At 42.3% G+C, this 13,413-nt stretch overlaps 1 protein-coding gene across 1 annotated transcript in view; it reads right to left on the bottom strand.

Moving 5' to 3' along the window:
- HSD17B2 (hydroxysteroid (17-beta) dehydrogenase 2) overlaps positions 1-8,431 on the bottom strand; it is a 9,873-nt gene extending 1,442 nt beyond the window's left edge. The window contains exons 1-4 of the mRNA XM_008944750.1: positions 8,155-8,431; positions 3,539-3,751; positions 3,051-3,236; positions 50-187 (exon numbers count right to left, since the gene is read on the bottom strand). Of these exons, the coding sequence (XP_008942998.1) occupies positions 50-187; positions 3,051-3,236; positions 3,539-3,751; positions 8,155-8,431 (814 nt within the window). The remainder of the gene's footprint in view (positions 1-49; positions 188-3,050; positions 3,237-3,538; positions 3,752-8,154) is intronic.
- Positions 8,432-13,413: the final 4,982 nt, after the last annotated feature.

Genomic DNA, 13,413 nt, shown 5'->3' with positions numbered 1-13,413 from the left:
GGGAAAGAGGCAAGGCAGGAAGAACTACCCAAAAGCATCAAACACTAACCTGTTCGGAAGCCTGATGGATGAATTGCAGCAACTTTAATTCCCCATTTGGAGAGCTCTTGCCTCATTACACCAGAGAACATGGACAGAGCTGCTTTGGATGCACCGTATGCAGCAAACCTCGGCAGTGGAATGCCTCCTGCAGGAGCAATATAAACAAGATAAAGCTCGATGGTGGCTCTTTCCAGCCTTTATTTTCATGATTTAGAAGGAAGATTATAGCGCAACCAAAATTATGCAGCTCTCACTGAGGTTAAAGATAAGTCAGTGAAGGAATCATTCCTTTCTAGAGGTTAAAAAAGTGAAAGCTGTAAATTAGCAGTTGCTTATAGCAGTTATGCTCAGTAACACCTGATAAGCTACCTTGTATAGCAGAAAAAATAAACTATATTGTGTTAAAATGGTAAAAACAGCTGAAAATTACGATCATTGGTTTCAGAAACACAGACAGTATTTTAGTTGTTCATATAAATAGTGAAGCAATAGTTTAATGCCACTGTTCTTGTTGTCACTGTAACAAGAATTTCAAGCTCCTACTATAAACCATAGTTACAACAGGGCAAGTAATCTCAGTTCTAGCTTTGTAAAGCAAACTTATCTTCCAGTTCTTTCCAGCTAGCTTCAGAAAGCCCAGAGACAACAGTGCAGGAGTGAGAAAAACCTCTGGACAAAGCCAAGCTGGAATGGCATGCCTTGGGCAACCAAGCTCCCCAAGACCCATGATAGAAGCAGATCCCATGCCTATAGTTATGTCCCATCTTCTCCAATCCCAGCAGCATTTGTTCAGATAGAAAATAGACAGTACTTTATATTAATTTCAAATAAATTAATATGTTTGCAAAATAAAAGCTTCCAGGAAATATCTTCCAAATACAGAGATTTCATCTCTGCCAAAACCCAACAGACTGGCACTTCAGCTTTACAAAACTCCAAAGATGCTTTGACTTTAGCATCTTCCTCTTCTTCAGACCCCCCATTTTCTCCACAAGGTTGGTGATATCACTGCACAGAGAATCACTGACAGATTTAAGGGTCAACTCAGCCACCATGGGCTGTGTTGGCACAGCAGGGAGGAAGAAATCCAGTGGGCAACCCTTCTTGAGGTATGTCATTACTTCTCCTGCCTGCATGGGCAGTTGGGCACGTCCTCTGGTACAGCCTCCATTTCAAATATTACACTTTTATGTCAATGTATTCAAATCTTTTAAAAGAAAATACTTCTTTAAAAAGCAATTTTCAAGTAAGCCACTAATATCGTTTATTGGCTTTTGTACTGCAATGACCAAAGTATCACAGGAGCTTCTTGCACGGAGTCATTCCTTTGAAGGATTCAGGCCAATTATATGTTAATTATTCTTCTGTATGCATCTAAATGAGTTTCTATTGGTTTGAGGCAATTGAATCACCTACTGTTTCCCTCCGAGGTCAGGCTAACCTCAAGATCAGTTAAATCAGCTCTACGCAGACAGGAATAGATGCAGCTCAATGAGACCTCACTAACTTCTCTGCTAATGTTTTACCAAAGGACCCTCAGACCTTACTTTAAGAGGAAGCTATTTACCCAAACTAGCCCCTGTGCAAGAACATCTGTGCAAACAGCTATAGTTTAAGCTGGGTCGTTATCAGCTCCTGTGAGGGCAAATTATTCAGCACAGGGAAGCTCTCCATTTATCCCTGAAAGGCTGCTCAGGGATTCATGCCAAGAATTAAGACATCTGCCCCAAAACTCTGAAAGTTCAAGCTTCATTTGAGTGCTCAGAGGAAATGGAGGTCTGTCCTCTGGCTCTGTGCTTGCAAGGGCAGGTGGGCAGAGCAGCACCAGAAAGGTCCTTCTGACAATTCAGTCCTGATTTCTTTAAGTGTCAGCCATAAACACAAGCCTGCAGATACAAAACATACTTGGAATGAAAAAAAGAAAACAGAAAATGGCAGTGTCAAGCCTTGGCTGAGGTCACACCATCAACTTGAGCCATGAACACAAGGTAATGCTCAACAAGACACCTTGGCAATACAGAAACACTTGAGTGGACACCAACTGCACAAAAATATGGGTCCAAGAGGACAAGCAAAGGAAAATTCAGGAGGCAGATGACACAGTAAATCTTAACTGGTCTGAAATCAAAATACTTTCCAGCACCATGACCTCCTACTTCCACCAGGTCTCATTTTCAAAGGAGAATTCTTGCTCCTCAACTGTTTGCTACCAGTTACTGAATTACTTCTGCTCCTACATCTTACCATCTCAGCTGTCCTCCTAGAATAGAAGGTCATTTATAAAGGCATATATATATAGTAAGCACAGGACTCAATTTAGGGGACAAAACTAGAGAGCATATTATAGGCTGTTAAATTAATTTTGTTAATATTTCTTTATTTTATTAATAGAAATACCATTTTGCTAATCTAAGATAAAGTATTTTGTTTATTGTCTTAAAAAGAAATACAAACACATTCTCTTCAGATTCCAGGTTATTGGCAGACCAAGCTCTAGGACTGTGCACTCTGCAAAGAACCAGAGGATGCAGGGGAAAAAAAAAAAAAAAACAAAAAACTACCTTCTGCTCTTGAAGAAAACATCTGCTGAAGAGAAACATGGAATTATCATTGTGCTACTCTAATTACAGTACTTGAGCCCTTCAAGGGTACAGAGCTGGAGCTGTCCAAGTGAAACAGCTAACATTTACTATACACTGCTATAAATGTCAAACCTCATTAACATACCCAGAATATATTTATGCTTTAATTTTAAACCAAAGTGTTTGAAAAAGGCCAAAACTTTAGCTCTAACCAGGTCAAATGGAAGAAAACCTGTCTCTGCATGAAGACAGCTTTGGGGCATCTCCATAGTGTGGTTCAATGACACAGAAACCAAGGCTGTCACAGACTTCTGCAGGAGCATGTTATAGAAACATCTGTGATTTACCACCCACTTTTTTTGACACAGAAGTTAGATAGTTTTCCTGTTGCACCACAAATTTACTTGATGCTTTACTTCAGCTCACCTGCCATGCTGGACATGTTGACCAACCTCCCCTGGGATTTCCGAAGTAACGGTAAGAAGGTCTTGGAGAGCTGGACAGCCCCAAAGAAGTTCACCTCCATGCACTGCCTGTACACGCTCATGGGCAGCAGCTCGCCGTCGGCGGGGAAGCCCAGGATGCCTGCGTTGTTCACAACTCCCCAGAGTCCTGGGGAAAAAGCACAGGGTTGCAGGAAATCACCTCCATACACATTGAACTGGTGAGCTACATGGTGCCTCCAGATTAAAGCAGAGATGAGCTGCAGCTACAGATACACAATACTCACTCCAAAGTCATCACCCTTTTTCCTATGTTCTAAGAAACGAGGAGTCACCAATATAAACAGCCTGACTGCCCAGACTGTGTAGGTCTTTTCCATGCCACACAAGTTGTGATGCAGCCAACAGTAAAGAGATGCACCTTGCAAGCAGCTGCATTAGTGCTCTCATTCTAATGGAAAAAGGCTGTACCTGTATTTTGCACCTTCTCTGAGACTTTCAGATAGGCTTCCTTGACTTGGGCGGCATTGGTTATATCCAGCTGCAGCAGAGAGAGTCTCTGAGAACAGGTCCGTCTCAGGTCCTCAGCTCCAGGTCCATCCTTGTTCAAAACCCCAGCAAACACAACAAAACCCAAGTTATCCAGGTATTTCGCCAGTGCGTGTCCAATCCCAGTGCCACTTCCTGGAAGCATAAAAAAAAAAACACTCGAAAAGTGGGTCTGTCCTAAACCACCATGAAAAAGAAGGGACGCACATTAGAAATACGTGCAAATGTGACCAAAAAGATGATGAAATAAGTCAATGAAATACACACGATAGCAGGAAGAGAGCCTCAGATATGAAGGTTTGAGGAGCTTGACATTTGCATGTACAACAAAAACTGATAGACCATGTCCTCTTGGTCCAGGGCTGATGGCATCAGCTCATGCTCCACCAGTGACAGATTCTAAGACTTGCATCATACATACAGAGGAAATAAAACTCTAGACTGGATTCATACAACCATTCAGACTGAAAACTAATAACAAGTATCTAGGAAATAAAAAAGAAAAAACAAATATTTTCATTTAAAACCTCAAGTGGACAAAACAATTATAGGACATTGAAATTCAAATTGTTGGGTTCTAGTTTGTAATTGAAAGTAGTAGTGTTATTTTATTCAAACATCTACCATCCAGGTCCTTCTGATAAGCACTTCATTGTCAAAGGCTGCAACCAAACCAAAACTAAACAACTGTTTCTTCACCTGCCAAGGAGTTCAATGCTTTCAAACCCTAAAAAACCTCCAGAATGGCATTTTTATGCTAAGCCAAATAGCATCAGCTATTTCACTGATGCAAGTTTGCATCAGAATTTTTCTAATCCTGTCTATCCTCTTCCAAACTTATTCCCAGACTTCATTCATTTGAAGCAATGAACTGCCAAGTGCAGGAAGGACTATGAGAGCAAAGACACAACAATGATCTTTGCAATCACCATTGTGCAATTCCTCCCACCAGGTAACCATGATGAATGTTTAACAAATAATTTGACTGATTCACAAGTCTCTCTGTTTGGCACAGTATTTTGCTGCCACTATCTTAAGATACTTTTAAGTGTTTTCTCTCCTGGTATCTTTTTTAATTCCAGTTTCCATTTTTCCCCATCTACAGAGAAACTTCTTGATGAGGGAGGAAACATCTCATCCACCTGTCCACCAAGACTCCCAATGAAGTGACACAGGGCTCTGCTAGAGACAGGGAAGGAGTTCATAGGGACTGTGCTGCAGTTTTACAAAGGACAATACCAGGAGGAAAAACAGGCATTTAAATTAATGCATTTTTTACACTGTAAAGCAGAGATACATCAGCATGTCCCACAGTTCTGCACCACACTGTCCACTGCAACTGTGGCAAAGAATGCTCCTGGATGCTGATGTGCATGGAGATGTGTGGAGCTACCACAGGGCTTGGCTACCTCCCACAATAGCCATTTAGTACATAAATGTTCAGCTTCCAAACCCACCTGCACGGCTGGAAATCTGAGTGCAGAACAAAGGGCTGGGACTCCTGCCAGGTTTGGTTTTGGTTGTTTGGGTTTTTTTGGGGTTTTTTTGGTTGGTTTGTTTTTTTTTTTTTTTTTACTATTTCCTCATTTGTGAAAGAGCTGCAATAATCCCTACTTAAGCCTACCAGGAATTTAGAAGTGTTGATCTGTGATCTTATCACACTGAGCTGGATATTATCATAATTATTCATCAGCCTGCTCCTGCACTCAAAATCCATAGTCTGGAGAATCTGACTGCCAAAGGGACTCATCTTAATCACGCTAGATGTTCAGTTCTGGGTTCTGTCTTTTAAGTGGGGCTTTAGCCCTGAAAGGTAAAAAAGAAAAATAGTTCCACGTGCCCTGAAAGAATGTACTAAATGCCTAGATCAATCAGTGCAAGATATTGAAAAGAATTACTCATGCTCTACTTAATTCTTAAAAAAAAGAAATGCTTTTGGGCATTTTTGAAGCCTGCAGTTTGCTGAAGATGCACCAGAGTACCACATATACCACACTTAGCTTCTTACAGCCCTGACCTGAAAGAGAACAAACCTGAGTTCTTGGAATTCCCAAAAGAGACATGAAGAGGTCTGCAAATATCCCAAAGACATGACAGATTTCTGGGTTTGGGGGTGGGGTGTCTTGCCTTCCTTTTAGTGAAAAACCTGATTTCTGGATCAAATCCCTCCCTCTTCATCCTCCCCAGCAAGTACACAGCTTTTATCAAAGCAAGTCTAATTTGAGTTTCAGACCTGTTATTGAAGTCCAGAGAAACTTTACCCTTCAACTCAAAATTCAAACAGTAGTTAAGTCTCTATGGAGAAGAAATAAAGAATTCCCCCCTCCCCTTGCTTCTGTGTCAAAAATAATTGTGAATGATCAGATGATTTACTGTAAGGAAGGCAATCACTACTGACTGCAACTGAATTCTTACTGAGAATTTATCAGCAGCTCATATGGAGCATCAGAAACACCAAGTCACACATCAAGAAACAAAAGACCAAGTTAACTGGAGAAATTCATCCCATTGCACACAAAGTAACTGAGGTAAGAATTTTACAATTCCTGCTACTTCAGGTCTCTGTGGTAATATAATTTTTAGGGAAGCTAGCTATTGGGTCTACTAAACTCCACCAGAGCATTTGCATGCCCAGGAGCTCCTGTTCAAAGACAGGGAAGCGCTCACTCCCAGCAAGAGGATCAACAGAAATGTTTCACCAATGACTTTAAGACTGCTCACATGCCCACAGTTATTCGTGTGAAAAAGCATTTTGACAACTGGGCACATTTTTCCCTAATCATGGTACCCCAGTGAACTGCCAGCTTCAATAAGTAACGTGCAGCAGCACCCAGCACCTATATAAGGGACATCCAGAGAGAAACAGAACAATATTTGGCAAAACCCAGGGAGAGAAGCTCCGAGATTGTTCCATCCTCTGACCAAAAGCAGCTGTCTCATGAGTGATACATGGCAGCTGCCCAGAGCACAGTAGCATTCTTCAGCCCTGTGGAGCTGAAAGGTGAGGAAGAAGAATTAAAAAAAAACCCACCTTTTTTAAAATAAATCACCATTTCTCATTAAGCACCCACCTCGGGTCTTGTCTAAATTGGAGAAAATGACACCAAAATTGATTTAAAGGCACCTGCACACACATCCTCCAGCACATCCTCCAGTTGGTGTTAGGAAGAGTGCTACGCTCAGAGCAGTTTAACCAAGAAGTGTGTTGAGGAACACTTTTGTTTCCGTTGATGGAGGGTTTGACTGATCGCACACCACTCCGGATTCAAATAAACATCAAGAGCCTCCTCAGACCTGTCAGCTCCCAGAGGTGTCCAAACTTGTATTTCTTCAGGGTAGTTGCAGCACAGGTACAAAGAAAGCACATTCACTTACTGGAATATGCCCAAGTGTTCTTCACTCCCCTATATTGCACCAATTCAATTTCTCCAGAGCAGGTAAGCTATGAGAGTGTGTTTTTTCCAAAGAGCTGCAGGCTCACAAAAATCAAGGAGATGCCCAAGTGCAAGTGCAGCCCCTGTGTCTCCAGGGCTGGGACAGGAGTGGTCCCTATTCCCCCCTTCATCTTCAGCTCAAACAACTGCAGGGAGATAAACCAAGGGGGGAGAATTTGCTGCTCATCTTGTCCTCTCTTAACTTCTGTACATAACCCCCATATTAGTGCTTGCTAGGCAAATCTAACTGATTTCCAGGAGTCCCTGTAAACCAAAATGAAATTCTGCAAGAGACAGCTATTAAACCAAGCAAATTAATTCAACTTTTCAGAGGGGAAAAATAGAAAATAAACCAAAAAAAAAAAAAAAAAGAGCAAATGAATAGTGTACAAAGCAGTTGGCAGGCACTCTGGTTGAAAGGTTTGATTAAAACAGATGAACAACATTTGAAGTTTTAGAAGACACAGGAAAAAAGCCATAAAACTACAAAAATGTCATTCCTGGAACTAAAAGTGGGTTTTGAGTCGATCAGAGTGCTAAGAGAGACTGAATTCATTAGTTCTGCACTTTCATTACTAGTGAAGGAAGTTAATCCCCAATTATTTCAAACATTGTTTCAAAGAGATGGCACCAAACCAGTGTCTTAAAATATATTTATGATACACACAGCACGCACTGTGTAAACACACACACCAAAAAAATAATGGTATATCCATAACCAGTGCAACAAATTCAAGTAAACAAAAGTAATGTATGAATGTGGTATTCTGAGGGCTTCCAGAAATTAATGCCTCTCCTAAAAATTAGACCATTTTAAGTATTTGCATGCTTTTTGCACCAGTTAATTTCACAAGTATGTCCAAAAAGCTACTTGTAAAGATTAAAAGAGGCACTAAGAAATAATAGCAACTATTAAGATGCTTTTCTACTTAATTTCAGAACACTTATTTACCTGGAAAAAAACATCTCTGGCAAAGCAAACAAAAAGAAGAAAAAGAAAATAGAAACCTTTCATAGATACCTAACCCAAGGACAGAAAGTTTTCCAGCCCTCTTGTGAGAAAAGCCAGTTTTTGCTTCCCAGAGCAGGTCTGCAGCTCCTTACCTGTGATGAGCACAGCTCTGTCACCCACGGGGAGCAGCACCCTGCCACCCAGGCACACGGAGGAGACGAGGCACAGGGTGGCAAACACCACCAGCCCCCCGCCAGCCCCCAGCGTGGCCACGCACAGCAGCCCCAGCAGGGCAGGCACCAGCCTCCAGACCAGCATGTTTGCTCTCTCCACTGGGCTTCTCTTGGCCGTGCAGAGCATGGTTGCCCCAAAAAGGATGGTGACGCCTGTGCAGAGCCATCCAAGGGGGCTGCCGGTGAGAGCATCCATCAGCAGGGGTGAGGAGCAGGCTCACACACCCCACCACCAGCTGGGTAAGAGCAGGTATTGCTAAAGGCAACGCCTGTTATATAGGAGCAGGGGGTGGGGCAGAGAAAGGGGACTCTGTTTAAAAGGTTTGACATAATCTCACTCACCCTTGGCATCAGCAAGAAGCAGAAGCCTTCCTTTTCTTACCTTTTATTCCTTCTGCCTGACAGCTCCACCTTCTGAACAATATGCTGGCTGGGTAATGATTGACAGCACTGGGAATGGACATGATGTAGCAAGCACTGGCTCCAGGAAAAAATTAACTGCTATATATTTTATATGCTTAATGTACCTTTTCCTAGGCAGTGAAAAAAAGAACAGTTTCCTTTATGGGAAATAGTTGGAATTCCCTGCTTATAAACTCAGGGTGTAGTTTTGGTGGAACTGATTTTTGCTGGGCAGTGACAAAAATGAGTCAGGACAGGGTTATTTACTCTGAGGTGCAAACTGTGTGGTTAGCACTGGGCTCTAGCACACACAGACCACCCTCCTCTTTCAGCTGAAAGCCCAAAATTACCTTCCCTGCTTTAGTGCACACCTTTGGCCATTTACCTGCCCCACCCCCTGTGAATACCTAGGGCTAATTGACGCTCAGGGGGTCTGGGAGGCTGGGAGGGGTGATGGCTGGTTTCCCATTAAGGGCATTGCATTAAGCCAACACATGTAACACACCTGAGACTGAGTCTTCAGCTGACCTCCAGGGATGACATTCACCTTAATTTTGACAGGAATCCCTGCTTCAATACCCCCAGCAAGTTGGGGGGAAAACATATAATCACTTAAATATATTTGAGAGATTTAACACCTACTGAGGTGGACCCTGGAAGTTACTTAATAACAAAATCCATCCAGCTAAAAGGATTGAAATACAATTTAGGCATATCTAACCCTGTTTAAAAATCCCTGCTAAGTGGTTTGAGAGATGACCCTAAGTTATCAAGCAATCAGCTTCTGTGATGTAGTAGTGTTTTTTCCAAATGAAAATGTACTGCTGATGTCTTTTATTTCAGACAGACACTGGAAGATTGAAGTGCAGGGTGCAAACCTAACGTGGGACACAAGCACATTTCAGTTGCATTATTCCTTTGAGGTTTTATGGCATGGCAGATCTCTTGAATGTAAATTTTTACAGCCAGTGAAAATGTTTACATACCTCTCTAGCTAGTTTACATTAGAGATGAGTTCACCTTCTTAAAGGAACTTTACCCTTGAGGTCTGCTCGTTGTCATTCCTATTGTGAACACTATTCACCCACGCTCCCACCACTGCACACAGTGCAAACTATTTTCACTTTTCTCTGCCACTCGCTGCTTCTTCTTTTAGTAGCATGCTGGTCTGGAGGTCAGTTACACCTTGCCATCCATTACAGCACCTTCTTACAGATTTCCTTGGAGAATTTGGCTTTCTCTCCTTAATTAGTCTTTATTGCATGATGTAGATGATCACTGATGTGCTGACATTTAAAGCATCTGCTCTCACACTTGAGGATACAGCAAGCTGGAGTTTTTGCACAGTGGGATGAGAGGCAGAAGTGACCACCTCCTGCCTGGCTCCCCTCAGCCTGTGGGCAGGGGACAGAGGTGGGCGAGAGGCCAAGCCGTGGTGGCCACCATGCCTGGGCCCTGCACAGCAATCCCCATTTGAGTCTTCTCCTCTGCTCCGTGCTCCCTTGCCATGCCCCCCACCGAAAGGCACGTGCAGACGTGCACATCCTCTCTCTTGTACACTGAACTGGAGGGTGGGGGGACCTGTGGGCTCCTGGGGGTGCCCTATGCATGCACTGTCCACACACCTGCTGTGCGTGCTGACACAACACTTGTCTGCACCCACAACACTGCAGAGTGTGGGAAGGGCTGGTGGGGACTGATCTCTGTCTGAATTTATGGGAATTTATATTTTAAATATAAAATATAACCACTAAGAGCTTCTCTTAAGGAGAAGCTGACCATGTGTTCACCCTGGTGTGTGACTAAAATTGTATGTAAGTGCACAGAAACACACCCCACGAGACAGGTCTCTATCAGAAAACAGAGTATTAGCTAAAACTGGCTGAGACACCCGAACTTGGGGTGCCCACCTCATGAACCCTCTGCACCTTTGCCAACACAAGCAGAGACAGATTGCTGCTTGAGAACCTTTCAGCACAGTTCTACAATGAGGTAAGTTTTATTGTCTCATGGCCACTATCCTTCTTAAGAAAGCATCTACTTTCCTCTCCACCAATTTGGTGTGTTTCCAGTTCTAACACCTGTACATTAACACAAGATTGCAACTGAGTTTGCTTTATTTCCTGTTTTCCTATGCCATGCTCACTCATGCTATGAATATACACCCTTATCTCACCTCCTTCTGACAGTTTTGCTGGAAAAGATGTAGCTCCTCCAAATTATCAGGATGTTGCATCAACATGACATCTGTGTTACAGGGAGGATGGATTTGAGCTAATTGATTTTGAGCTAAGCTTGACCAGCTTTTTCAGAGCTTGCCAGGACATCTGTCTTTTTTTTCCCAGCTTTTCAGAGCCCTCACACAGTAACTCTGTGCCCTGTCCCTTTATGCCCTGGCAATCTACATATTCTATCCTGAAGGCCTGACCACGACTTTCAGTCAGCCCTTGCCAATGCCAAGCAGCAGCACAGAAACAATTCAACCAGCCTGCTGGCTGAGCCATTCTCTTGTGCAGTTACTTACCCCCTCTGAGCACTGTGATCCCTGTGCAGGTTTCTGATGTTTCTAACTGGGACTCTGCAGATCTTAAGTGTGCCCCACCACTTTTCAAGGTCAGTTAAAGCACTGGCATAAGAAGATGCCTTTCATGGAGAACAATCTTCCCATGGTAATCTGCAACATGAATGGCCAGTCTTTACAGAATCTTGAGTCCACATCCAGCTTGTTTTTCTCTGAATTCTACAGTCGCAGCATCTTTCCCCCTGTGTAGTATCCCTGCAGAAGACTTTGCCCAGGACAAACCAAGGACAACTCTCCAACATGTGAGATCTTTATCACAGGCATCCACTCGATGACTCCACATTCTCATTCTTTAGGCACAATCACATCTTCCCAGATACTAATTTACTTCCTTCTTGTTTCTTTAAGCTTTTCTCCTGTCATCCTTTGCTGGCTGTATATTTTTCAGCACGATGGCTGCAGCCTGCATTTTTGATTTATGTTTCTAACACCAAAAAAAAAAAAAGGGCAAAATGTTCAGTTTCCTCTGTTCCTTTGAAATGTGGTGAAGCTCAGTCTGTTCACAACTTCTTGGAAATGCACCACCAAGATCTTTTTCTGCTCTGCCTTGGCAATGAGCACGTTTCTGTCTGTGCTTTCCACAGCTCCATTTCTGGTTCAGAAGTACCATGTGCTATATCCAATAGCTGCTGCCTGCTGATGTTCTTTCCCAGCTGCAACGTGAATTACATTGTCTAGAAGCATGAACCAGTTTTTCTACTTGTCCAATCTCTAGTTCAGCTTCCTCTGCCTCCGACAGTCACAGACTTGTTTCTCAGTTCAGGCTAGAATTTCTCACAGAACCCTGCAGTTCTCCATTTTACTTTATTTTGTTTGCTGATTCAGCTTTTTCAGTTGTGCAATGTTGCTCCTGAGAGCCCAAGTTCCACGTTCTTCGTGTACTTTTGTGGCTTGGTTCGGGCATCTGCATTTCAAGTTCTGTAGGGAGGTTCTTGGCTACAAGGCTTTTCTTGGAAAATAATTTCAGCAGAAAATAGGTTGGAATCTGTTTCACCAAATGAGTCATTAACCAACACAGAAAAATGTCTTTTATGAGGATAAGCATATGAGCACAAAAAGATATGACATTATTTACTTTGATTGACTACAGCTTCTGAGAGTACAAAAACACCTTCACACATTTGGATTTGGTGGGCTTACTGGCTACACAAGCACTTGTCAGGCTTTAAGTCCTAGATGCAGAAGCTATTAAACTTGCACACACAAAACTCCTTCGGGCAAACAGACTTTATTCTTACAACTACTACTGAATTTCTTTCTATACAAAGGTTGAGATAATCCTCTGCCTTCAGCCGGTACCTATTAATGCACTCAACTTGAAGCATATGAATTGTCCCAGTAGAAAGACAAGAAAACTATTAGTTTGCCTAAAGCTAGGAATGTAGCCGAGTACCTTTGTGAATTAAGATCTCTGAACTCACAGGCATGTATTGAATAAGGGCAAAAAATGATTATGTGCAACTGCAAACAAGGCTGTGTAGCCTCTCCTCTGTCTTCAAACTATCTTTAATAGACTCTTAGGGAAAATAATTCCTGTCAAATACAGTATGTATCCATTAAAGAAAAGTAAGAAATACATTGTACCTCTAAGTTACCAGAGAGTTTGTTTTTATAAATATAGTAATTGTGAAGATTTTAAATTCAGAGATAGACAGTAATTCCTGAACATCACTTGGCAGTGAAGAAACAGCTGTAGCTCACAATTCTCGGTGTTCAATTCTAACAAAAGCTCAAAATAACAACAGTAATAATTAATTCTTCAGTTAACTCTCCTGTTACTTTCTCAAGTGTAAGAAACTCAGAGTGAGGAACTTCTGCACTGACAGTCAAACTGGACCTGTAAATCCTTTTGGCAGTACCCATGCAACACACACCTCAGCATTATACAATCTTCAAAAGAAGTAATTGCAGTCTGCATTTCCCACGTGAATCCAATGCCTGCAGCAGCTCTATCTTTGCTTTGAAGCAGTAGGACTCATAACATAATGTGTCATATGAAATGAAGCCATGGGCTGTAAGTCCTGCCTTGGTATTTATTTGAACTCTAATCACCCTTTGTAAATTTTCTGCAATAGACAAAACATCTTAAATCAGAGAAATCATGAAGATTATGAGCACTCCTTTGTATTTGCAAGGGAGGTTTTCTTCTCCAACTCTCCAGACATCTATGGATCTCCAGACTTTCAGGAATAGCT

The sequence above is a fragment of the Merops nubicus genome, unplaced genomic scaffold (assembly GCF_000691845.1).
Source record: "Merops nubicus isolate BGI_N331 unplaced genomic scaffold, ASM69184v1 scaffold12627, whole genome shotgun sequence".
In the NCBI taxonomy this organism is placed as follows: Eukaryota; Metazoa; Chordata; class Aves; order Coraciiformes; family Meropidae; genus Merops; species Merops nubicus.
Note: the sequence above shows the minus strand (reverse complement) of the source record. Positions and strands in the feature narration are given on the sequence as shown.